Source organism: Mesoplodon densirostris, chromosome 19, assembly GCF_025265405.1.
Source record: "Mesoplodon densirostris isolate mMesDen1 chromosome 19, mMesDen1 primary haplotype, whole genome shotgun sequence".
In the NCBI taxonomy this organism is placed as follows: domain Eukaryota; kingdom Metazoa; phylum Chordata; class Mammalia; order Artiodactyla; family Ziphiidae; genus Mesoplodon; species Mesoplodon densirostris.
In genome coordinates this window covers 34,153,200-34,180,166 of record NC_082679.1, presented here as the reverse complement: position 1 = coordinate 34,180,166, position 26,967 = coordinate 34,153,200, and the positions used below count along the sequence as shown (strand labels likewise).

The 26,967-nt window shown below is 40.6% G+C and overlaps 1 protein-coding gene across 1 annotated transcript in view; it reads left to right on the top strand.

Annotated features, from left to right (window-relative positions):
• Nucleotides 1-10,221, top strand: part of TOX3 (TOX high mobility group box family member 3) — a 104,949-nt gene extending 94,728 nt beyond the window's left edge. The window contains exons 5-7 of the mRNA XM_060085135.1: nt 3,558-3,785; nt 5,462-5,542; nt 9,493-10,221. Of these exons, the coding sequence (XP_059941118.1) occupies nt 3,558-3,785; nt 5,462-5,542; nt 9,493-10,221 (1,038 nt within the window). The remainder of the gene's footprint in view (nt 1-3,557; nt 3,786-5,461; nt 5,543-9,492) is intronic.
• The last annotated feature ends 16,746 nt before the right edge of the window (nt 10,222-26,967 follow it).

The following is a 26,967-nucleotide window of genomic DNA, read 5'->3' as shown; positions in this document are numbered from 1 at the left end:
GAGATGGTCATCGATTCTGCTTAGGAGAGTGATTTGAGGAAGCCTTTATTGAGAAGGTGATGTTTGAATTAGGTCTAAGAGGATACATAAAAGTTTGTGAGGCAGAAGAGAGAGGCCAGCATTCTGGTAGAAAGAGCAATGAAATTACATGTCCATTTATGGGTGTCATGAGCAGTGTGACATGGGGGAAGAAAGAAATGAGTTGAAGAAAGAAATGTGGTAGCCTTTCCCCTGTTGGTAGTTGAGAGCTGACTAATTATTTGCATAGAGGAATGGCATAAGCAAATTTATGCTTTAGAAAGATAACTTGGCTTGTACATAGAATGTGTTATAAAGAGAGGGACCAGAGAGAAGGAACTCAATTAAAACGTCCTTTTGTTATGAAGTGTTTGCTTTTATTTTAGCAAAGGAAGGCATGGACAGGAGGTACCAGATTAGTGAGACATTCAAGAGAAAGAATCATCTATTTAAGGTTTGGTGATCCCCTGGAATTTGAAGGAATAAAAGATACACTGGGTTTTAGTTTGAGAGCCAGCGTGGATATCAGTAAATGGAGAGGCTTAACCTAGGAAGAGAGGAGTGTTATTTTTTTCCCCCACGGGGAAGATGAGAGTTTGACATGGTAGGGATTGAATTTGAGTTGCTTCCGTGTGGGTCTAGAACTCAGTCTGTTGGAGATGAAGCTATAGATTTGGGGACCATCTGCACATAGATGTGAGCACATAGAAGTAATCAGGATTTCTCAGAGTGCGTAAGGAGCAAGACAAGGCCAGAACACTGAGCATCATTTGTTTTTTTGTTTTTTTTTTTTTTTTTTTTTTTTTTGCGGTATGCGGGCCTCTCACTGTTGTGGCCTCCCCCGCTGCGGAGCACAGGCTCCGGACGCGCAGGCTCCGGACGCGCAGGCTCAGCGGCCATGGCTCACGGGCCCAGCCGCTCCGCGGCATATGGGATCCTCCCAGACCGGGGCACGAACCCGTATCCCCTGCATCGGCAGGCGGACTCTCAACCACTTGCGCCACCAGGGAGGCCCCATCATTTGTTTTTACCTTGAGCATCATTTACGTTTACATAGAAATGGAAGAAGAGGAGCTGGAAACGATTGCGGGTGATGAAAAGAGGAGGGAGGTTAGCTGAAAAGAGGAGAAATGTTGCAGGGATTTTAAGAAAGAGCACTTGGTCTATCCCATTGTGTCAACTCCCAACCGGACACAAGGTGGGGAAATGCACTTAGCAGTCTCTGTTCACACTCACAAGGACTTCAGTGGGATGAAGTGAAAAGTAATAAAGAAACTCGAGGGATGTGTATAAGATACAGCTGAGTTATAACTGGCTATTACACACTTCAAATGGAGTCCTTTCATTTGGTTCACATTCCTACTGATCTTAATACTTACCTCTGTATCAATCTGAAATTGTCACCTCTAAAGAGAACCTTTTATGTGACTCTTAGCTTGTTCCATTTTAAGCCAGGGTCTAGGTTTTGTGTAAAGACAAGGAATCCAGTATACCTCTTAAGCAACTTAGCTAAAAAAAGGAAGATTAACATTATTGTTGATTATGTCTTTTGGGTAAAGCTATTTCTCCATTTTTTCACAGCCCTTTGAGTCAACTATGCAGAAGTTTCTTTAGGAGAATTAATTCTGAGCTTTTATTTACACTGTGAGATTCTTCATTTCGGGTTTATTCTTAAAAGCTAATGATGATTAAGGCAAGTCATGGTTGTCCAAGAAAGGCGGCAAAGGTTGTCAACACTTGAATGTTGTTTCACAAAGAATGAAATAGAACTCTTCTTATTTAGAAAAAGCTTTACTGGAAATAACTTTCATCTTGCCATTGGTCAGGGTACTGTTGGTGCAAACAGTGCCAAATTCTCTTCCAAGAAAAGAATAGAGTTGTTTGACTCAGAAAAATCTGTGTATATATTTTTTTCATGTGGCTTACGTAATATTTTTTCATTGAAGGAAAACTTGGCTCCAATTGAAGCTCTAACTGAAAAGACATCTGACTCCCTTGCAAGTTCAGATTCATTAACTAGATTAAACAAGTTGCACTTATTCTGAGGATTTAGAAAAAGGACTATGAGGTCTACAGAATTTTATTGAATTAATCGTGTGAGTTATGAAAGATGGCATTTTGGAGGAGAGGTGAGATCTAGCTTAACACCTACTGAAGTGCATAAACTACTGGAATAAAGTATGGGTGTGGTTATCACTCAGTACAAACAACAGGCCCACCAACAAGTAGGCTCTTGGTTTCCTAACACCTTGAGGGTTCAGAGCGCTCAAAGAAAAGTTACTTATCAGTTTCCTCCCTAAGAATGCTAGTAATTGGATTAAGGTCCCAATGACCCTCTTTCAGAAAGTAATGATACTCTTGGAAAATTTGAATTAAGATTCAAGACTCAAGGCCATTAAAAGCCAATCTGTTACTACTTGAATCTATCTCTGTTGATCTTGCCCAAGGCTGGCTTTTAAAACAGATTTTGTCAAACACTTCAGCATTCTTAATGAAGTTAATGGCAAAATTATCTCCAATATAGTCATATCATAATCTAGGGGGAGATAAAACAAGGTTGATAAATCATTTCCCCTGCTTCTCTGATGAGTATGTTATATGACTGTTGAAATTAGATGATGGTAGCAGGTGAGTATTGGAGCTCAGTGGTATATAAATTTGGGGAACTGTACCCATATCATCTCCATGGTTTCAGTTTCAGAGTTCATTGTGAATATGTGTGAGCGTCTCTAGGCCAGTATTCTTGTGGGCAGGGTTACTTACTATATGTAATAATAAACATCGTCTTATTAGTCTTCTTTTTAGCCTTGGTGATTTTAAGTATCTACTGTTGCTGCTCTTTTACAGGTTTTTAATTTTATGAAGAGTATCAATTTCCTTTCTAGCTCTACTTAGAGTTTTGACATTTTTACATTTCTTGTTATCCTATTCTTTAGGAAGTTTTTATTGTTTTAGAAAATAAAAGTGACCTTTCCCTTATCGTGCAAGCTTAGGTAGGGATTAGAGCTAATTTCCATTTGAGTTTCCGGAGACCATTAGCAAAGTAATATTCTGGTAAAATAAAAGACCAAGCCTCAAAAAAATCAATTCAGACTGATCATACATATGGTATGCCTCTATGGCTAAGGGACCTTATATAAAATATCTGAATATGATCAACATCCTGAATAGTATTTAGGTTTACTTCTAAAACCTTTGAAAATGTAAAATATTTTGTTTATGGGTACATGTGTAGCCCATATATATATTGCATTACTCGGTACAGAGCATTCTGTTTTTCATTATTCATAATTGCTATTTAGAGCATATGTTGCGAATGTATTGAAGATACTTCTGGGTCTCATTAATCAATGTTCTAAATGCTAATCTCTGCTGTCCAGTTAACTCTAAGCAAACTTACCCCTCCCCCACATTTGGTGGTGATTCATCTGTTGGTGATGTTTAACAAAACTTTAAAAGAACGATTGGGGACCTGAGTAAGTCTTTCTGCATTCTCTGCAAGTACATTCTAGGCAGTGAATTTTCTTCCTGCTTTGCAGGCCATTGGAGAGAAAAGAGCTGCTCCAGATTCTGGCAAGAAGCCCAAGACTCCAAAGAAAAAGAAAAAGAAAGATCCCAATGAGCCACAGAAGCCAGTGTCAGCATATGCCCTGTTTTTCAGAGACACACAGGCTGCAATTAAAGGTCAAAACCCTAATGCAACCTTTGGAGAGGTCTCAAAAATCGTAGCATCTATGTGGGACAGCCTTGGAGAAGAACAAAAGCAGGTGAGGCAAAGATCCATCATGGTCATTGCAAGATTATTCTTTACACCTTTTCTGAGTGAATACATCCACTTAATATGATTGCTTCTCATGAAAGCCTTTCTAAGCTATGGAATTAAAAAACACAAACATATAAATCCAAACCACTCTGCAGTTATATGGATTTCTCAGTTCCCTTAAGGGTGTGTGTTCAGAACCCATTCAGAAGAGAGTTGGAGGAGATCCAGGCAGTATCCTGCAAGCATAAACTTTTGATGATAATCTTTTCATTTTAAATAATGTGGAATTTTTCCCCCCTTTGTTCAAAAAAGGCACTACAAAGGGATTAGGTCCATCCTGCTTGCCTTTTTTTTTTGATCATCTTTCGGAACTCTTGTGCTCTCCTGGGGGGTTTCCAAACTTTGAAGCTGACTCTGCGTGTCTCATTATTGTCATCGGGCATTTGAAATTTTATTCCAAGTTCATTTGAAAGTGTGGCTGTATGAGAGGCATTGAGAGATTAGCCATGCTGGTGGGAGACACTTCCTTAGGGTCCAGCTTCCCATCTTTCCCCGTGCAAGTCCTCCACACAAATGGAGAGAAGAATGGTTTCCTCGGGGCTCAGTCCTCCCCTGGCTCCTTGCATGAAACTCCAGTGACCATTCATGGGCGTTGATTTTCCATATCCTCACAAGAATAGACCCTTATTAGTAATAAACCAGAATAATTGTTTCAGGAATAAGGAATGGAAAACCCTTGATTTTCTTTTTCTTTCTTCCTTCCTTCCTTTCTCCCTCCCTCCCTCCCTCTCTCTTTCTTTATTTCTTTCTTCCTTCCTTCCTTTCTCCCTCCCTCCCTCCCTTTCTCTTTCTTTCTTTCTTTCTTCCTTCCTTCTCATTCCTACCAACTGGTTTCCTTGGGATGGTGCAACTGTAGAATCTGCCTGTTTGTTGGCACTGAGCTTCATGCTCTATGCGGCAGACTGATTTTCTACCCTAGAAATGTAATCCTAAGGGGGCTGGCAAACTGCTGCATCTAACTTTTAAATTCTGGAGGAAAGGATAGTTGCACTTTAGTATAACAGCCAGCCATCAGACACCACGGTTTAAGGAAGCCCAAATGAGGTTTAATATACTGGAATATATTTATGTAACTCACTGGTCTCACTAATGGAAATCTTTCATCTTTCACTATCTCTGATTTTTCTTTTTTTTTTCTCCAAAAGAAAACCCAGGTTGAAAGGCCTCCATCTTATCTCTTCTGTCTTCACACACTTTCCCTATTATTGTTGGTTTTTCATCCTCTGGTTTGTTTCAGCTTAGAAATGGGTGTGAGGGAAAGAAGACATGGATGGAGAAGCTCCTTAACTTTCTATAATTTGAACCATTTGCCGCAAATTTCATCGTTGTTACTTTATTTACTGCCCGAACAGAAGGCCCTTAGCTGTTACTCTCATGAATTCTATGCTGCAACCGGAAATCTTTTTCTGTTTGCCATAGTAAACGTCAGAGTTGTGCCCCAGTGAGGGTGGCAGGGTTTCATTTTGTTTTAATATCTGTGTGTGTGTTTCTACATTTAAAAATCAAAGCCAGGGAGACCAACATTTTATGTGAGTTCTGTTGCACGTAATTTGCCCAGCAGTTATTTTATGACTGAGAATGTGTGTGCTAAAGGTGGTGCTAATTGTGGTCTTTTAATAGGTCTATAAAAGGAAAACGGAAGCCGCCAAAAAAGAATACCTGAAAGCCCTGGCTGCATATAGGGCCAGCCTCGTTTCTAAGGTAAACCCGGACAGGGACGGCCAGTCTCCGAGAGAGTTAGGAGCCCTGGAGCATTGAAATCATAAATGCAACTCCTCTTCGAGTTGATTTAAAAAAAAAAAAGCATCTCGAACAACTCATAAACTTATTTGTTCCCATTAGAGATCTCCCCAAGGATGGCATGGAAAATAAGTGTTCATTCAAGCTTATGAATCCAGATTGTTTCCAAGAGTCACTGATCTCTATATATATGTATGTTGAAGCTATTTAGACAGATTTCAAACAGCCCCTTTCTTCCCGTCGGGGACTGAGATCTGTGTTAATGTCCTCTATTTAAACTGAGAAGTATGTTTGTCAGGCATTTTTGGACATCAGATCATAAATTCTCCAGTGGTTGCATTATAGAGGATATAATATAATAGAGGATGTTGCGTTTTTGACCAAACTATTCCACATCATATAAATAAATAAGCCTCATGATTATTTAAAATAAAATTATGCTCCAAGTACTTTAAAAAAGACATGTATACACGTATTATACATAGAATATACAATGGGCCCTGATGTATTATAAAATGCAACAGTAGTCCAAAGCAAATGTCACTCTGGATTATTATTACCTTGATCCAAAAGGAGCATGAGCTGTTACCTTATATTTTTAACATTTAATTAACTTTGTCCTTAGCCTTCCTAGAATTTAGAGAGGCTTTGGGGAGGATAATGTGAACTGATGTTTTTGCTCGTGATGTGTTTCCCCTGGCAAGCAGAGATCCCATTTCATTGTCATTGTTGTTGCCACAGAGTACCACTTAGGGCCTCAGGGCATTATCAGTGTTGCCGGCACAGCCATTTAAAAAGGGTTTAGCCCTCTTTTCTCGTCTTTACAACATTTCTTCACCGGAATTGTAAGATCCACCGTTGGCAGCTGCTCAAAACCAGATCAAGAGAGGTACTCCTATACCTCATAGGTATAGCTCTTAGGACTCTTCCCACTTCATTAGAAAGAGAAAACATTCATCAGGTCCATAGCAAAAGCTTTTTGTGAGACTCTGGAAGGTGCACATTGAGAGATATACCTATTCTGGATGGGGATTTGCACATTGGTAGAATGTGTGGGCCACAGATGTTAAGAATTGAGGTGTACTTGATGGCTAATTAGACGGAGTGACATGAATAGAGTAACAATGTGCATGTACTTCTTATGTGAATCGTTTATTCATTCATTTACCTAGAAGCAGGTAGAGGTGATCTTTGTGCATTAGAGCATGAATAATTGATCATACATGGATTTAAGCCAAGAGCCAGTAACTCAAAAGGCATTCTGGAAATATCATCCATGATTGGGCTGATCAGGTCTGTGACCGACTTAGAAGGGATAACTTAAACGTTTTACGTTGGATACTAAAATCCGATTTGGAAATGTTGCCAAATGGATTGATTGATTCCATTGATTCTAAAAAACTATTCAACAGGATGGAATTTTAAAAAAATAAATCCAAATTGTTTGGGGGGGTGCTTTTGTTTTGTTTTTTTCATTAGGTAAGTGCAGTTGAGAGCACCCTAAATTTATAGTCAGAGACATGACAGGCAACTAAAATAGTCCTTGAGGTATAAATTTAGAACAATTTCAACCTGAACCCAAAGTGTGAAATAGCTGCTAATATGGTGATCTCACAGGAAGCAGCATCTGACTGTACAGCTTGCTGGTTAGATCACATCTAAAGAATTGGTTCCCAATGGTTGACCAATTGAAGACCCTCCAGCAGGTTGCCTCCACGATGGTAAGGACCGAAAAATCCAATAATATTTAAATAATTGAAAGAATCATGGAAGCAAAGATTTGGGGGCATATGATTATGGTCCTCAAATATAAGAGCCATCCTGGAAGGGAAGCCTAAGCTTGATCTCTGTGCCCTGGATGGAAGAACTCATCCAAGGAGTGAGGTTACAAGGGGAGCGAGATTTCAGCCTCAACATTAGAAATAATAAACATCACATGTGCATTTAACTTAAGTCTCTACAATCAGAGCCCGGGACTTTCCCTTAAGATGTGACTCTACTCTCACTTTTAATCTTCACAACAACCAACAAAATTAATAGAAGCTTAATATTCAACCAGGAGGGAGTAGACCCGGCAGGCGAGCAGGAGCTCTTCACAGCCATCCACCCTTTTCCATTCTCCACTAGGGGAGTATCTCATAGGCATAATGGTGTGATTGCCCAGGTGTTTAGATATAGACTTTCCTTGTAGTTTCTTCCTTAAGACTGGCTTGGCGATTTTTTAATATTAGAGTATATAAAAATAATGTTCATGTTTATATGTAGAAGACTGTGTGTATTCTACTTTGTGGGTGATTTAATGGTTGTTTTTAAAGATAATTATGAGTATTTGCAGGTTTCTTCTTACCCAAAGGCTTCAGAACACAACCCTCCAGTAATATGCAGCGCCCCCTGAGTTTTTGTACAAAACCAGAGAACTGTCCACCGATGGACGGAGCTTTACACTGATCAGGTGTTCAAACAGAAGCCATCGGCCATGGCTTTTCCTACCTTGAGTGATTCTCCATGTAAGGTCACTCCTCAGGTTTCTTCTAATAGTAGATTTTATAAATGTGAGTAGTAAAAATCTAGAAATAAACTTTCAGAATCATTAAAGAGAGTGGATGGCAGCTTGATGCCTCCAAGGTCCCCCCCCCGTACACACACCCCCTACAAAAAACCCAAATTTTGTGAAGAATAAGAGGAAAAAATAGTCTTTAACAGGAATTATTCCAAGCCCAGTTGCATTTAAAATAATTTATTTTTGTGGAGGTAATTGTGTGTTTTTAGCACAAAATGTATTAGGCAGTTTCTCTTCATGTTGAGCCCCAGGTCATTTGTTTATCTTATAACAGCTTACACAGTCACATGAGTGCTTAACTTTCTCCCTTTATGTATGACTCCTTTGCTAAATTTTGAAAATATTTGGTAAACTAAAAATACTTCTAAAGTTGTAAAGTACTTCAATTTAGTGTCTCTAAAGAATTCAGTTATGTTTTTCTTATACTCAAGTGAGCACTGTTACAAATAATCAAAGCTTTGATTATTATATACAGGGCTTTGAAGTTTTCTGGTAACAGTTGTTTTCTGGTAGTAGTAATTGTTAATTAATGAAAATAGCTAACATTTACAAAGTGCTTTCTGTAGGCCAGGCACTGTTCTAAATGCTTAATAAATATGAGTTAGTTTAATTCTCACAACCTCTATACAAGGTGAATACCATATAACACTATTTTATAGATGAGGAAACTGAGGAACAGATGAGTGAATTAACTTGCTCCAAGCCACAAAGTTGTTGAGTAGTAGAACTAGATTTGAACTCAGGCAGTCTATACTCTGTTGTCTTTCAAAATGGTTCTTGCTGGTGATGTTAATTCAGACTTAAATGCTAAAGAATTGTTACTCTTAAATAGATGTATCAGTCATCTTTTACTACAATAGTGCTGTGTAACAACCAGCCCGAAGCCCAATGACTTAAAAAGATAAGCATTTATCCCAGAAAGTGCCAGTTAACTAGCTGGGTCTTTAAATCTAGGCCAAGACTTGGCAGAATCAGCTAGTCCTGCTCGTCTGTGTACAGTCAGCCTCAGGGGGTTGGTGCTGGACTCATACACCTACGTGGCAGTTGGCTGGCAGTGAGCTGGCTCTTGAGTGGGTAACTGGGCCACATGGCTGTCATCACGAGGTGGTAGGTTCTGAGAGACACAGACAAACAGACTTTGAAGCCTCACTTCCATCACATTCTGTTGACCAGAGCAAAGGTGCCAGGCCAGCCCAGATTCAAAGGGTGGGGAGTTCCACTCCACCTCTGAAAGGAGCTTTAAAGTCACATGACAAAGTGCTTGGGTTCAGGGAAGCATGAATAATGGTGGCCATTTTTGTCATCAATTTACAATACTAAAAATACCCCAACCTTCTCCCCCAAAATGCAGGCTGCTGCCGAATCAGCAGAAGCCCAGACCATTCGTTCTGTTCAGCAGACCCTGGCGTCCACCAATTTGACCTCCTCCCTCCTTCTCAACCCTCCTCTGTCTCAGCATGGAACAGTGTCGGCCTCCCCTCAGACTCTCCAACAATCGCTCCCTAGGTCAATCGCTCCCAAACCCTTAACCATGAGACTCCCCATGAACCAGATTGTCACTTCGGTCACCATCGCAGCCAACATGCCATCGAACATTGGGGCTCCGCTGATCAGCTCCATGGTGGGCTCGGCGTCCTCCACCCAAGTGAGCCCTTCAGTGCAGACCCAGCAGCATCAGATGCAGCTGCAGCAGCAGCAGCAGCAACAACAACAACAGATGCAACAGATGCAGCAGCAGCAGCTCCAGCAGCACCAGATGCATCAGCAGATCCAGCAGCAGATGCAGCAGCAGCATTTTCAGCACCACATGCAGCAGCACCTGCAGCAGCAGCAGCACCTCCAGCAGCAAATCAACCAACAGCAGCTGCAGCAGCAGCTGCAGCAGCATCTCCAGCTGCAGCAGCTGCAGCACATGCAGCATCAGTCCCAACCTTCTCCTCGGCAGCACTCCCCTGTCACCTCCCAGATTACATCCCCCATCCCCGCCATCGGGAGCCCCCAGCCAGCCTCTCAGCAGCACCAGTCACAGATACAGTCTCAGACACAGACTCAAGTATTATCGCAGGTCAGTATTTTCTGAAGACGCACGTGGCAGGCGGATTTGCGCATCTGGAGAAGAGTGGCGTCCGAGAGTAAACCATGTGTGGCTGCAACTCGTGAGTCGGTGTTGGTTATGCAGAAATGTGTAAAAGATCACACGGTCCTCTCAAGTGTCTATTAGATAGGCAATAAGAACTACAGTGTAGCTGAGAATCATCTTCTAGCTGACTCTAAACCACTTTGTTTTTAAACAAGAAAAGCTGTGCTCTTTTATGTGATGCCTTTTTTTTATTTATTCAGGCTCTACCTACAATATGTGAATCAAACCGTTTAATGAATCCTGGGACATACTGATGATTATAATAAACTGGCCTCTCTGAGTCATAGCAAATGGCCTTATTTCTCCCGAAGTGAAGAAACCGCACTTCAAGGCGATTGGAACTTCCGAAGCCCTAAAAATAAAAAGCACAGTCGTAACTACCTGAAATACGAAAATCCAGTTTCATACAAACATTTGTATGACGTCAATCGTTGATGGCATTTTTTTGTCATGAAAAAAATAATGTAAATCACAGACTTTTGCCAAAGCTCTTATTTTTTTTCCTTAAATCTCTCCAGAAAAAAAAAAAATGCAAGTGATTAGTTTCAATTATTGACTCCTTTTCACTTTTTACCCATGACTTCTCCAAATCAAACCACAGTATATGTTGTAACAATATCTATGACCACTGTTAGCCCATTATATTCATTCCAATTAGAAGAAAAGAATGTGAATATTATATTCTGTGTTTTGAGTGACAAGTTTCGAAAATGAAAAACACTGTATTTTTAAAAGGGAAATGCACTTAAATGGAGACAGTTATTACAAAAGTTAAGATTTAAAAAAAAAAAGAGCAAGAGTTTTTATTATGATGTAATACCGGTAGAATATTTAAAAGGCGCACCGCATCTGAATAATCAATGTAAATATTTTCTTTCAAAGTTGTAAGTTTTCATATCATGTGTTGTAAAGTTTTCATAAATGAGGCTTTAACGTAAACACTGGTGACATAAACCATTCATTGCTACGTTGCTTATTGTGTTTTTATGCTGTTTTATACTTTTTTATGAGTTATGATAGCAGCAATTAAGTTGTTTGTATTTTGCTTAACTAAAACAAAAATGCTTTTATCTTGCTATAGAATAAACACATTTCAGTAAAAACTGCAGACTGTATTTTGATGCAACAACCAGGCAACTACTGTTCACTTTTCAAAATAAAATATGTCAAATTTCACTTTTGGTTCCTTGAGTATGTAGAAGATGGGGGAAATAGGTCCCATACCAACCTGTGTTTGAGCCCAAGCATCTCCTTCCATTTTCAACTGGAAATAAGAGATTCATAGCCAAGTATGTGGATTGCATGGCCCCAAACCAGAGCCTGTAAAAAAACAAATAAACCGTTAGAAATAGAACCATTAGTGGAATTCCCTGGCGGCCCAGTGGTTAGGACTCCTCGCTTTCACTGCCGAGGGCGCAGGTTCAATCCCTGGTCGGGGAACTAAGATCCCGCAAGCTGCTCAGTGCGGCCAAAAAAGAAAAAGAAATAGAACCATTAGAAATTTTTTATGATTATCATTTTGTTAAGATGCAAGGGCAAGGTAAGTATAGAGGGAAAAGCACTTGTCTTCTATGTAGGGCTTGGACTAGCTGGCACTGTGTTTTTATTGCTGTTAAAATAGATGGTGAATGCTAATTCTTAAGCCAAAATAATTATTTCAGTGCCCATTTCTTCCCCCCTTTTCCTGCTCTGTAGTGACTCCTTTTTGAGAACAGTGTGACCACTATCCCCAGTTGTCCTGCATGATTAATTACAGCATCTGTCCTGTCAGAAGCTATAATGAAGAGGTCTTGATAAAAATTGCAAATTACCACTGGCAACAGTCTTCAACTGCTTATGATAAAATGAAAATTAAAAACAGCAAGTGTCAACCCTGACCAGAATCCTAATCTGGAAAAAATTAGGGTGTGAGTAGTGGTATCCATGGCTACTGTGTGCAAGACATTCAAAAAATAATGGAATATGGATTCCTCAAAGTTGTTGTTGTATTTCAAAGAATATTTACTGTATGTTGTGGGCTATGAATAATGAATTCAGCTTTCAATATTTCATAATCTTCTCATCCCCTGCATTATGTACAAATATTGAACAGCAAGAGATTCTAATTATAAATTTATAGATTTCTGTCTGTAGGAAAATTTTTGTCTAAATTGAAGCTTTTCATAAGATGTATTAGTTGACAGGTATCAGTGTTCAAACAGTCTAAGAATGATGCCTAATCGCATCTACAAGGGAGCAATTGTATTCCACAAAGAAATGAGCTGCTTACATCAAACCCATCAGAAGCAGAGCTGATGGTGAAAGATTTTCTGTGAATTGAAACTAACATTACATAACAATAAGAACCATTTTATATTCTGTTGTGAAACCTTTAGACAAATGTCTTCAAAATTAATTGCTAAACTACATGTGACAGTAATTGTGTATTAGTTCTGTAATTGTCATTTTGAAAAACCATGAAGTATTGCTCGGGAAAAAACATGTCACTAGTGATAAGACTGAATTGCAAATGAAGTCTGTTTTCAACTGTTTGCAGTTAGAAGCAGGTGTTGTATCATCTATTAAATGATTTTTATAAATCTTGGGTTTTATCACATCTGATTAAATACTGCTAAGCCATTGATGGTCAATTTCAAGAAAAAAAATAGCTTAATCACCACAGTTTAAAGCATTAATCACCAGGCAAAACTATGTCTTGAAAATGTCAGAAAGCTTGAATCATGAAAAGAATTCCCCAACCTTGTTACCATATTATTCTCAGGATCCGATAAAACACATTATGAGTCAACTTGTATTTCACTTTGTACACAGGACTGGTTCCTATTTCTGAGCCATAAGTAAGTACGTGGTGTACTTTTACAGGTCAGAAATGAATCAAGGTAATGAAAAATAGGCATGAGCAGTGTGGTATCTGATTAGCGGGTCACCTAAACGGCCTAACTGCTTTCCCTCTTAAGTGGTCCACAGACATTAACGAGCCCCCCACCCCGCACCCGGTCCTCCACCACACACCTTTTCTCTCCCCTGCCATGTGCACACTATTTTATTACTCTGGCTATAAACAGACTCTCTTTTTTGCCTTAACCTGTCCTGCCTTATGATGAAAGAAGATAAGGAGTTTTCGTCTTTAGCTGACACGGGGTCATTAGCTCCCGACTCAAAGAACAGAAGCTTAAATGCCTTCGTGCAGCATAATTTCTGCAATATATTACCAACCGACGGAGGGTTGAAAGCGTTCTAGACAGATGGATTAATATCTCAAGTTTAAGTAGCAGTCCTCTGCTGTGTCCATTCAGACATCTGAATGGTTTCTTTCCCATTTCTCACTTCATGGAGCATTTTTCAGCACTGGACTTCCATCTAACCTTTCCTTCGCCCCCGTCCCCACCCCCTTTGTCTGGCTTTTGTTTTGCAACAGCTGTTATTATCGTTCTTGGTCAGCTGTGATTGCTAAAGGCAAAATAGGACCAGATGGTGTTTTGCTATGCATGAATGCGTGGTACAGGACTCGGGATTGAATAGGCCAAGCTTGAGTGGTGTCCCCGCACCACCTGCCTGCCTGAGCTGTGGCACACACATCGCAGGAGCATGATCCGCCTCAGACCTACTCGCATCGGATGCGAAAGTGGGGAGCTGGGTCCGCACCACCTGCCTTCCTGAGCTGCGGCACACACGTCACAGGAGCATGATCCGCCTCAGACCTACTCGCATCGGATGGGAAAGTGGGGAGCTGGGCTGGAGTTTCCCCGTATTTATTGATCTTCCATGCACTCACAGAAGAGCAAAGTGTACAGTCAGTTTGAGTGAACTGGAGATGACACAGCATGGGCATGTAAGCTATCACTCTAGAATTCTGGTTTGCTTGAAGGATTTCATTGCTCCCCCAAACACACGCACACACACGCACAGTAACAGCAAAATTTAATGGGCTAGGTAGGCACAAAATGTCTTTAAAAGTCTGTCTCAAATAGTAGAATTAAGGGTCTGAGCTGAGGGTTTGGAAGAGGGAGGATTCTTCAAAATGATATTTTGTGTCAGTTAATAATGCAAGGTAAAGAAAGGCTAAGACTCTGATATGTGGAGAGAGCCCTAACACTTGTAGGATATCTGTCAAATATTTCACATTTACAAAAGATATGCGTCACCTGGAAAATCACACAGATACACAACCAGATTAGAATCCTCTTAGAAAATTTCTTAATATTAATGAGTTTTTCTCCTCATCCTCTCAGACACAGTTCGCTTTGCTGACTCTCCGACATCACCCTGAGAATAAGCACTTTCCCTGAATTTTGAAAGTTGGTGAATGGGTTTAACCCATGTTGACTGTGATCCTACAGGTGTGTAGGTTGTATGTGCTGGTGTGTTACTAAGGAAAAGCTTAACCATCCAGCAAACAGGGAGCCAGATATGCAGACCGACAGCTCTATTTGCCTAAGTCCCTAATTACTTAAATTTACTTCTGCTACATGCAAAACACTATGATAGGTCCCGAAGGAGATGCAAAAATAAAGAGGGCCTTCTGTTGACTTTGTATATGTTTGAAATTTTTCATAATACATGTTAAAAAAGTAAAATAAAAGCCATCCTTAACTTTAGGAGCTTTTATTTTTTCATTGTTGTGAGGGAAAGCACCCAGTAGTCGATGATCAGTGTGCCAACATAGAACGCATGTGGGTTGTTGTGTGTGCGTGTGGTGGTGGTTTTTTTGGCTTTTTTTTTTTTTTTTTTTTTTTGGTAATCTGAGAAAAACCACAATTTATTTAGAAAGGGAAGACATTGCAATTGGTTAGGGGTATTAGGAAAAGCTGCATGGGATTACTGGCATTTAAGATGTGTCTTAAAGGTTAGGTAGAATTTCACCAGGCCAAGATAGAAGTCCTATCCTGGTAGAAGAAGGAGGCATCTCCAGACAAGGGGGAACAGGAGAAGAGCCACCTGGGTTGAAAGCACAGGCGCCATTAAAACAGCAGTAGAGAATATAGCAAATAGGGACTTCCCTGGCAGTCCAGTGGTTAGGACTCTGTGCTTCCACTGCAGGGGCTTGTTGGGAAACTAAGGTCCCGCAAGCCACACGGTGAGGCCAAAAAAACAAGAGAGAGAGAGAATATAGCAGCTTGGACACACAGTGCTTTGGGGGTAGGTGAGCAGGAGAAAGTGCTAGAAAGGAGGTTTGGGATTAGATTTGTAGAAGTTCTTGTACGCCCAGCCGGGGACTTGTGCTTAATTCAAAAAGCACTGAAAGTGTCTGAGTAAGGAACAGTAGGATCAGAGTTGATTGAATGCATGAAGGATTTTATCTTAACTCACTTTTGAGAAGGAAGTATCCGGTTGGCACTAAAAGCCAAATGAAAAATGGAACAAGGTTCCCACTTGAAAACGTATCTCAATATTTTAATTATTCACATAAATAAATAAAGTGATGGCTTCACGCGCGCTTTCACACCACTCCCAACTTCCTGGTGCAGGAACATACCATCGACAAATCCGAATCAAGGCATCTTCGGTGACAACTGCAGAATAAGCCTCATCCTTATATTAGCATCCAGAGGGAGATCCTTTTCTGTGTTTCTGCTGTGAAAAGAAAGCTATTTTCACCACTTTTAAAAAGTGCCTCTCGGTGCTTGAACTCAAATGCGATGAATGATAAAAAGAAGGCCTTGCTTTTTTGCTTGAGTAAAACCTCAGGCAGCACTGGGAGGGATGTTGGTTATGGTCTCAATTTAATTTCAAAGAAGAACGTTCACAGATAGAAAACGTGAATGTGGATTTACACTTCTTAGCAGAGGAACAATGCTTTTTTGTAAAACATCTCATTATATCCCCAGCATTTATATAGTACTGTGTACTTTTCACAGCAGTTTTCTGTGTATTCTCTCATTTAGTTCCCTCTCTAGATAGGACAGGAGTGAACCCCATGTCACAAAAGGAAACTGAGGCAGAGAGGGTTGTGACTTGTTCCAGTATCTCTTTGCTTATAAGAGACACAGTCAGAACTGGAATGGGAATCTTCTCCTTCTAGACCTGTTATTTCATTTACCTTCTGATATTTGTATAAGTATGGCATATATATTTGACATGTATTTATAACTGTCGTATATTTGTATGTAGGATGTAAACATGTGTGTGTGAATAGATGGGTGATAGATAAATATAAATAGATAATAGATAGATAGATGGCAGAAATCCATCACAGTACCAAAGAGAATAATTAATCCATGTTTTCCTCATGGCTAGTCAGGCAGTAAACCAAAGTGAATGCCCCCTAGCCCGTGTTCTCAATGGGGCAGAATGCCACATGGCACTTTTTTCAGTGTGAATACCTTCCAGTCTGATTGTTTTCCCTACCAAGATCTCTCTGTAATTATTTTGCATTCGGGCAAACAGCTTTGACTAGTGGGCTTCGAACGCTGGGGCTGGAGGTGCCACAAAAGTGCCAAAGCATAATATTTCTCTATGTGTTTATAAATGGAGGAAAAGGCAGGTTTCAGGGAACATTGAGATGGGTAAACACCAGGTAGGTGTGCATTGTTACGCATTATTTAAGGAATCTGGTGAATCAATATTGAACACGGGAAATCAATGACAGGATAGGGAACACGTCTCCCTAGGGATTATGGGTAGTTACCCTGCGCCCTGCTACTTAAGTTACCTCTTCATTTCCAAGGCCCCTTGCTAACTAGGGTGTGTTTTACTACAGGCCACCACTTGTCAAAGGAAATATAGGAGTAAGGACCTCCAATCCCATGTCCTCTGTCCGCAAGATTTTATTACTGTCTTAACTTTAGATGAACAGAGTTCTAAAGATACCTTGAAAACAAGCACTTGCTAAGGTTAAATAAAAATGAATGACGTTCTAACATATTCATCCATAATACCAGGTACCAGCATTCTGGTGAACGAATATTTTGAGGCTTTCATTCACAAGGTGTTTGAGTGACTTATACAGAGTCAACAGGATCATGGTTATTTTGAGATCCAGGTCTTAAGTTTATTTTCAGATTTTTGGCCTATTTTTTCTTTCTGGTCAGTCTGCCTTGCCTCCAAGGATCTATTGTTACCAAGTAAGAGTCTTTTGATAACATTCCTTGTTTTTTTGTTTTTTTTTTCTTTCTTCTTTTTTTTTTTAACATCTTTATTGGAGTATAACTGCTTTACAATGGTGTGTTAGTTTCTGCTTTATAACAAAGTGAATCAGTTATACATATACATATGTTCCCATATCTCTTCCCTCTTGCGTCTCCCTCCCTCCCACCCTCCCTATCCCACCCCTCTAGGTGGTCACAAAGCACCGAGCTGATCTCCCTGTGTTAAGAAGCAACATTCCTTGTTAAATGTCATCCCTCTGACATGCAGAGGGAGCCTTAATTTCCAGTTTGTCACAATGAGCGAAAATGATGCCATGCTGTAAACCTGTCTTCATTGGTAATTTGCAAATCTGATACAAGATCTTTGCCCAAATCATTCAGTCCTGCTGTTCCACCCTCACTCTTTCTGCCCACTCTTAATCCTCTCCTCTGTAATGCATATTGAGTATGTGGAATCCCAGGGGACAAATAATAGCGTCTGAGGAAATTACCTACATACAGTCTGACCTCTTGTGTGCTTTTTTGGATGCCAAATTAAGATATCCATCTTTGGCCGTTTGGACAGTTACCTGGAAGGACTTGCACCATTTTCATACACTGTGTCCGAAGGCTGGCATAACTAGCATGGAACTTTTTTTTTTTTTTTTGCTGTACGTGGGCCTCTCACTGCTGTGGCCTCTCCCATTGCAGAGCACAGGCTCCGGACGCGCAGGCTCAGCGGCCATGGCTCACGGGCCCAGCCACTCCGCAGCATGTGGGACCTTCCCGGACCGGGGCATGAACCCGTATCCCCTGCATCGGCAGGCGGATTCTCAACCACTGCGCCACCAGGGAAGCCCTAGCATGGAACTTTTTAATGATATTCAGAATATTTTGGCCAAGGAATGTGAGTACAACTACAGTTCTTTCCAAAGCAGAACCTAATTCCATGGGGGAAATGCACTATCCTTTTGCATGTAGAGAATAAAATCATCATTGTTTATGCTAATTGGAGAAAACTTCTTACCAAAAAATTATTACATTTTCTTGAAGCACAAATTCTAAAATTTTAGCAAGAAGATCAGGACTTTCTATCAGGGAAAATTTGCAAGACGTTAATATGTTTAAAAGGTGGCAATATTTGCTTCTAGATCTTCAAGAGCCCAGAAATGTGTATCTGGGGCTCATTTAACTGCTGGACACAAGTTACCAGTCAAAGCAGAATGACTTTTTAGTGTGGGAACAAATGATCTTTTTGGGATTGGGCTTAATTACTGTGAAGAAATTTCTGTTTATTTGTTGGTCATGTCTGAAGTTTGTTTATTGACAAATAACAACTTATTTGTCCATTGGGGACAAAATATGTACATTGTTCATATTTTGGACAAAATATGAAGGTCAGATTCTTGAGGTGGCTAGGTAATTGTCTATAGAGGTTTAAATTCTTTTTTTTCTTTAATTTTTTTATTGAAGTATACTTGATTTACAAGAGGTTTAAAAGTTTTTAATTTTTATTTTATACTGGAGTATAGTTGATTTACAGTGTTGTATTAGTTTCAGGTATACAGCAAAGTGAATCAGTTATACTTATATCCACTTTCTTTTTTAGTTTCTTTTCCCATAGAGGTCATTACAGAGTATTGAGTAGAGTTCCCTGTGCTATACAGTAGTTCCTTATTAGTTATCTATTTTATATATAGTAGTGTGTATATGTCAGTCCCAATCTCCCAATTTATCCCTCCCCCTCCTTCTACCTCTGGCAACCATAGGTTTGTTTTCTACATCTGTGACTCTATTTCTGTTTTGTAAATAATTTCATTTGTACCACTTTTTTAGATCCCACATATAACTGATATGATATTTGTCTTTCTCTGTCTGACTTACTTCACTCAGTATGATACTCTCTAGGTCCATCCATGTTGCGGCAAATGGCATTATTTCATTCTTTTTTTATGGCTGAGTAATATTCCATTGTATATATATACCACATCTTGTTTATCCATTCATCTGTCAATGGACATTTAGGTTGTTTCCATGTCTTGGCTATTGTAAACAGTGCAGCAATGAACACCGGGGTACAAGTATCTTTTTGAATTATAATTTTCTCCAGATATATGTCCACGAGTGGGATTGCTGGATCTTACGGTTTAAATTCTTGAACCAAAAACTGTTCAGAGCCCAGAGTCGGGTTTTTTCAAGTTGCTCTTCCCTTTCATTGTTAAAAAGTTTTTACATAGTGAGGAGCATCTTCAGGGGAAAGCTTCATTTGGAGATTTCTGGAGGAACAGTCTGGCACCCAAAGACCTCGATACCACTTGACCAAGAGAAATTCAGGAAGCACTGCTCTTGACCAACTTCAAGTGCTTAAATCACCACCTCATATATAGAAAATGAACAGAACTCTGCAGAGCAAAGTAAGTACATTCAATGATAAGCAAAACCTCTGCGGGAGCATGTCAGTGGTCTGGGCACGTGGGCCACGATCCCCACAAAGATCCTGAGCACACAGGTAACTAAGCTCCGAGTCAAAAAAACAAAATGGAGCCCGAGAAGAAGGAGATCATTGGATTCATGGGGTTTGTGGGCGCCCGGGCAATAGCCATGAAACTACTTGGCTCCAGAACTAATAAGCTATGTTTTGTAAGCCTGTGTTCTTAGAACAACTAAGAGTTTTATGTTTGATACAGATGGTGTTTATATAGAGTATACGAGCTCAGCGTGAGAAGTAGTCATAAAACAGACTGGGGTTTGGTATAATTATTCACAATTACTATTGTATAATTGGATGCCATAACTATTATATAAAAAATATTTTAAGAAGTAGACTCTGCTCCTACTTTCACAATAGTTCTTAACAATAAGAGACATATGCTATAAACATTGTAACATATTTTATGATGTTTACAAACTTATACAAGGTTTGGCAAAATTGCAAACATAAAAGGCCAGGTTCTCTTTTTTGCATCCTTGGGAGACCCACTTACCCTAACTCACCTCCAGCAGTAGGTTCACTTTCTAGTCACCCACGGGGCTTCAGGAGCTTACTGCATTAGGCCACCCAGATGAATGGGTGGACGAAAATAACTATTTTAGCAGGTAAAAGAAGAGAAAAAAAAAGGGTCTATTCCGTGGAAAGTACTCATTTCTTCAGCTTTCTCCAAATCAGCAAAAGAAAGTTCTGTTGGACCAAATTGTGGCCATTGCACATCAGCCCAATGCTTATTTTAATGTTTCTGGATGGAATTAGTGAATCTACAGACATCCCATCATTATATACATAAAGACCCATGTCTTCTAAAACGAAAAAAAATGATGAGCCTAGGTCCCTATCACCCCTAAGCAAAGCAACCAAAAAGAAAATTCATTAGGGTTTTAAGAGAAACTTCATTTCCTCTTAACTGCATTTACAAAGCAGGCCTGCATTTACGAAGAACTCGGCGGCTCTTCTTGCAGTAGAGCATGGAAAGTAAATTACAGAACAAAAGACTTTGGTGAGAGACTTGTTTTCCAACACATGTGTATTGGGCATGGAAATGAATACAGCTCTCCTGTTGCCCCTCTCTCTGACTCATGGGTGGGCAGCCACTGCTGAATTTTTGCCTAAGACTCTCAAAGGTAACTGCTACGCTTTGATGACTGGAGTCTTTATTACAGTAGGATCACAGGTTTCCAAGGTGCACCGTGTTATCATTGAGAAGTGAAAAGCATCTTTCTTGTCTGGACACCTCTCTAGTTTCCATGATTCCTAAGGCAGAGGAGCGGGTGCCAGGCGGGAGACCGTTATTCGTGCACGTCCACCACCTGTTGCCCTAATGATGGTGCCCTTGAATATTTATCCACCAGGTACCAACAAGCATGATGTCTGTGCCTTAGCAGCCAGGGAGAGTAAGGGTTACCTCTCTTGTTATATCGGCAGCCAATACTTAATGTTCCAAGTCTGGATTGAAACAACCTGTTTTAAGTACGGTTTCCAAAGGGACTGCTTCCAATCGTCCTCCTTGGCCCTAGAAGAGGAAGGTATTGAAGTATGGCTTTAGTACCGTATTATGCCTGTGTGCAGCCCCAGCCTTTCAGAAATTCTCAACCGTCTTGCTGTTTCCTACACCCGGCAGACGACCAGGAATGCTCCTGATTCTATGAGAGCAGCAGCCCGTACAATGAGCCCTGAGATCAGGTTCTCCTGCAAAAGAGAATATGAATGCTTAGTGAGCAAGGATGCTGGGGTTTTGCCTACTTGGACCTGGTCTTGCACACTCCATTTATTTCTATGTAGAACGTATAACAACACGTGCATATGTACTGTTAAGCTTGATCAATATATCACAACTGTTTCCTGGGTTTTTTTTTTTTTTTTTTTTTTGGCTGCACGGCATGCGGGATCTGGGTTCCCTGACCATGGATCAAACTCGTGATCCCTGCAGTGGAAGCGTGGAGTCTTAACCACTGGACAGCCAGGGAAGTCCCAACTGTTTCTTTATGATTGTCTTGTGTGGTGTCCCTTATTTCCAACCTGGCTAAGTTATCTGGTACAAGCAGCCCAAGGGACTGTTAATAAAAGAGAACAGCTGTCCTTTCTGATGTTAACCCCATAGCTTAGGATTTTATTTCCAACACCCTACCTTCCATTAATAGCTCTCTGTGAATGCGTTACCTATTAATCAGTCTTACCTTTTCATGTTTACAAATTGGATGGGTTTTCTCTAATCTCTATGAAATAGAGTATTTATTTTACTTCTTACCTTTTATCCCACCATCTCATTGGTTCACAGGTAGGCATAATATTACCCAATTGAGTCATTCACTCGTGCATTTGTTCAGCAAATACTTACATGGTGACTTCTCTCATGGAATTATATTGTGCTGGGGATATGGTTTTATTAATTCAATAAGAATTTGGGTATCAAATGCAGTGGATGAAGAGAAGCAGGGAAGGGAGATAGGGAGGGTATCAAGGGATGAGCAGAGGATGGACTGCAGTCATGAATAGAGTCAAAGAAAGCCTCCCAGAGAGAGTGATGACGGGCAAGGGAAAAAATGGATGTCCATCTGGGGGAAAAGCATCCAGGCAGGGAGAATGGCAAGTGCAAGGGCTCTAGACAGTTGGTGTGTTTCGGATGCTGCAAGGCGTTCAGTGTGGCTGCAGGGGAATGAGTGTGGAAGAAAGCAGATGAACTCCAAGTGGGAAGCAGGGAGTCAGGCCGTGTAGGGTGGTGGTCCTCAGTCCTTAGAGTGGATCACAATGGCTGTTCATTCCTTTCCGGATCACACAATATCAGGTGTGATCATGATATTGTGCTTATGTTGGAAAAAAATGAGTCCTTGGCTTTTCATGCTACTTACTGAAATATTTATAGATAGAATGAGATGATGTCTAGGATTTGCTCCATAATAATGCAAGATGGGGCTTCCCTGGTGGCGCAGTGGTTGAGAGTCTGCCTGCCGATGCAGGGGACACAGGTTCGTGCCCTGGTCCGGGAAGATCCCACATGCCGCGGAGCGGCTGGGTCCGTGAGCCATGGCCGCTGAGCCTGCACGTCTGGAGCCTGTGCTCCGCAAAGGGAGAGGCCACAACAGTGAGAGGCCCACATAACGCAAAAAAATAAAAAATAAAAACAATAATGCAAGATGGGGGATGTGGATGGGGATGGGGAAAGAACACATTTGCCCATGGGTTGCGAGATGTGGGAGCTGAGTTGTGGATGTCAGTATACTTTCTTTCTAATTTTGTGTATGTTCAAAATTCACCGTAATAATAACAAAAAAATAAACCACCTGGGGAACCTTTAAAAACAAATAACAGCTCCAGTGATTGGTATAAGTGGTTTGGGGTACAGCTTAGATGTTGTTTTTATTTGTTTATTTTAAGCCTCCCTAGGTTTTGTTAATTTCCTATTCCCCTGAGAATAACTGGTATAGGATCTTCTAGGCCATTATTAGGACTTGGGTTTTTCCTCTGAGTGGAAAAGGGAGTGAGAATTTTGAGCAGTAGAATGACACAATCTGACTTATGTTTGAAACAGATCACTCTGGGTTGAGAATACACTATAGGGCAGCAAGGGCAGAAGCAAGGAGATCTAGGCAATTATAGATGAAAGTAATTATAAAACAGTTTGGTGAGGGCTGTAATAGAATGTTGGACACATAGAAAGGTAGGCTGAACACACATATTCTCACTTACCCAACCACTCCTGGACAATGAGGGACATTCCAAAATATGCTAGGATGATTTACTGTGAAAGGGTAATAGTAATTCAGGTATTGGCTAGAATACAATACGTGAGTGTAAGATGACCCAGGGAAATTCCCACAGCAGGAGAACTCACTTGTCCTTTAAGACGTCTGACTTCCTTTACCTGAGGCAATTATGTCCCAGTTAATTTTCCAATCTTTGCCCTATTTCTGATCTTTAATGAGAAGGGAAAAGTTAAAGGTTAGAAAGAAGAAATGCTTTTGGAGTCCAATATGGAGAAACTTAGCATCTCATAAACCATCTTTCCCTCACTTGTGAATGTACAGAATGCTTTGGAGTTCAGCCAAGCCAATCAGTCTTTCAGTGACAGTCTAGCGTATTTTCCCATATGACGGACTCTCACAAGTAGAAGTGGAGCGTTTCCCATCGTCCTGGCTTGTATCTTCCAAATATTACTCTCAGCAAACCTTCAATAAACCTTGTTCAATCCACATCCATCCACTGAGTGTGCCTTCTGTAAGGCCATGTATTGTACTTAGTGGGAATAACTTGTCTAAGATGCAAACCCTGTCTTTAGGGAGCTTACATTTTGACCTCCCTCTCCTTGAACCAACCTCTGCTCTTTAGAAATACCAAATAAGCACCTAAAGATTCTTTTAATTTGTTGTGTAGGTCACCAGTGATTTTACGTCGCAGGGACTACACGGTCCATGTCTTACACACGACCATTTGTATTCCCTCACCACCAAGGAAAGTGCTAGGTCCACAAAAAATCCTTAAAGATGTTGGTTGACTGATTTCTAGATAATTTCATGAGAAATCAATAGTAAGACATTTAAGAATAGTTCATTCCCTAACAGTTATTGCAGAGGGATGACAAGATGATTTCAGCTGATCTGAACTAGCCTCTGGAGCATTGGAATAGTTCTCCAAATCCAACTTACCAAAGAGCACCTGAGAAGGGGAAGCTGAATTCGTTAGATTTCTCAGTGGCACCAAAGAGGATTACAGAGTTGAGCAAAACACTTAATGCTATGTCAAACTTAGGCCCTTTCCGCCAGGTCCATAAGGGGGAAGAAACCCAGCTTATCTCACTTCCAAGAAAACCTCCTTTTACCTTCCATGTTGATCCTTCTCTTTGTAGCACCTCAACCCCTTGGTATATCATTTGATATACTGACCCTCTTCATTGCTTTAAGTAGAAGTGACCCCATACCTTGTGCACGCATGAACATTGTCTTTTCTTTCAGGGACAAAGCAAATTTTGGTGGAAGGACGATGCCTTCTACTTCTTTAGAAGCCCAGAACAGGTGCTCAATAGATAGTTTTTTTGTTTTTCAATAGATAGTTTTTAAAGAAATAGGATTGACAAAGTGCATTATTCTCTTCATTTCTGTTTTAATTAGGACTCTCAGTTGCAAGAGATAGAAACCCAAAATCAAACTGGCCAAGGGAAAATAAGGGAATTTATTTGCTTGAGTAAATGAAAAGTCCAGGGACAGGACTGACTTCAGGCTCAGCTGGTGCCAAGAGCACAAGCAAGTCATAGACTAGTCAGGGCTCATTTTCTCTGTGTCTTTGCTCTGCTGTCTACTGTGCCATCTGCATCCTCAGGTTCCACTCACTGACCCTTGGAAGTACCAGCTCACGATATCCTTACTGCTGGCATTCTCAATGGAACAAAGGAGGTACTCTCTCACCATCCCAGGAAAATTTCACTGCGTTAATTTGGTTCTGATTGGGTCTCGTGCCCGAGCATAAACCAATCACTGTGGACTACTGCAATGTCCTGCTCTGAATGGTTAAACTCAAGTCACCTGTTCATCCCTGGAGTGGATAGATTCAACTCCCCTAGAAGTATCAATACATGGACTGAGAACAGGGAGAGAAAGTTCCCCTATGAAAACCAGAGTACTGTTGCCAGAAGGAGAGAGTGCACACTGGATGGCATGAACAGTGCACGTAAAATGCTTTCTGCAAAGGAAATTCTTCTCAGAGAGTTGGCTGATACAATGCATCTAGCAGGAGTCCAGGGAAAGTGTACACTTGCTTTTGCTGTGTGCCAAAATTAGTTTTCTGGCTTTGGGAATGTGCCTTCAGCCTGCCTTTTAAGTGAGGACTTTGCCTAGAGTCTATTCCAGTAGTCTGTCCCTCAAAGTGAGGCCATGTAACCTGCTGATTGTTCAGATTCTCTGTCCTTGGCTTTACATATAAAATAAGGAGAGAAATTCTTCCCTGCAACATCCACTGAAACATCCAGGCCTCACTTGCCTCCTCCCATTAGGTTCCCTGTTTGGCTGTCGAATAAATGATTGAACATGGGACAGCACTTAATCTTCCAAACAATAGCTCTCCAAACATCCAACATCGTCAGATGCTTTTCTGGCATTTGAAATTACGCCTGCAGCAAAGCCATCTATTGAATGTTCACTGTGACTAAGGCCTTGTGGACAAAGAAGACTGTAAAGTTGCCATTATTGGCAAAATCAGTCTTTGTGGGGCCTCCTGGGGGAAGAGCAGAAGACATGGAAGGCAACATCCCTAAAGCCAGCTAAGAGTGGGGCGTGGGTCTGTCCCAAGCTTGTCCACTGACTTGATGCTTTCCATATAGTGCAATAGGGAGGCATTCCTATTTGGGAACACTTCAGGGTGTGGGCCTGGGGACTGGGGAGAGGGGTTGGACCTACATAACATAAATGATGTCCCTGATGTTGCATTTGTCACTGTAAGGCTCTATGTTTTGATTTCTTTCCACTTGCTCTATCCAAACTCCTAATCCAGATTGGATTTGCAAATGGGACATTTCCTCCAACTTTCCAGCACAGTTATGTTTCATAATTTTAAAAAATTGTTGATATAATATTTCAGAACTCTGGATGCATTGTAAAGACCTGATAAAGAATTTCTACACACTTTGGCTTATTTTATTGGTGGTAGAATGACTTAGTGGTGGTTTCCCTGCTGTTCATGATTTCTCCTTCTGTGGAACTGTCTCTTGATGCATAGGACAGAGTCCTCTAACACAGCCCTTCTGGTTATAGCTGATGGATCAGGGACACCTGTTCCCAGGTGAGCCAATCAGATTATCCCTTCCTGGAACTGCCAATTGGAACAGAGCCAGAGGGCCAATGGAGTGGAATTCATATTACCACTTTTTGGTGTTTCTTAGTCTTTTCTGTTAAGTATGCAGATTTCAGGCTATTCCCTGAAAAATTCTGATATAGTAGGTCCAGATTGGACCCAAGAATCATAGTTTTAACAAGGAATCTTAGGTGATTCCTATCATCACGTTGATTTAGAAAACACTTGTTAAGAGAAGGTCTTGGAAGTTCCTCTATGGGATCTACATAGTAGGCTTGGTTCTTCCTTCCCAAATTCTTGTGAATGTTCAACACTTCATTCCATAAATAAGCCAAATGCATTCTCCTT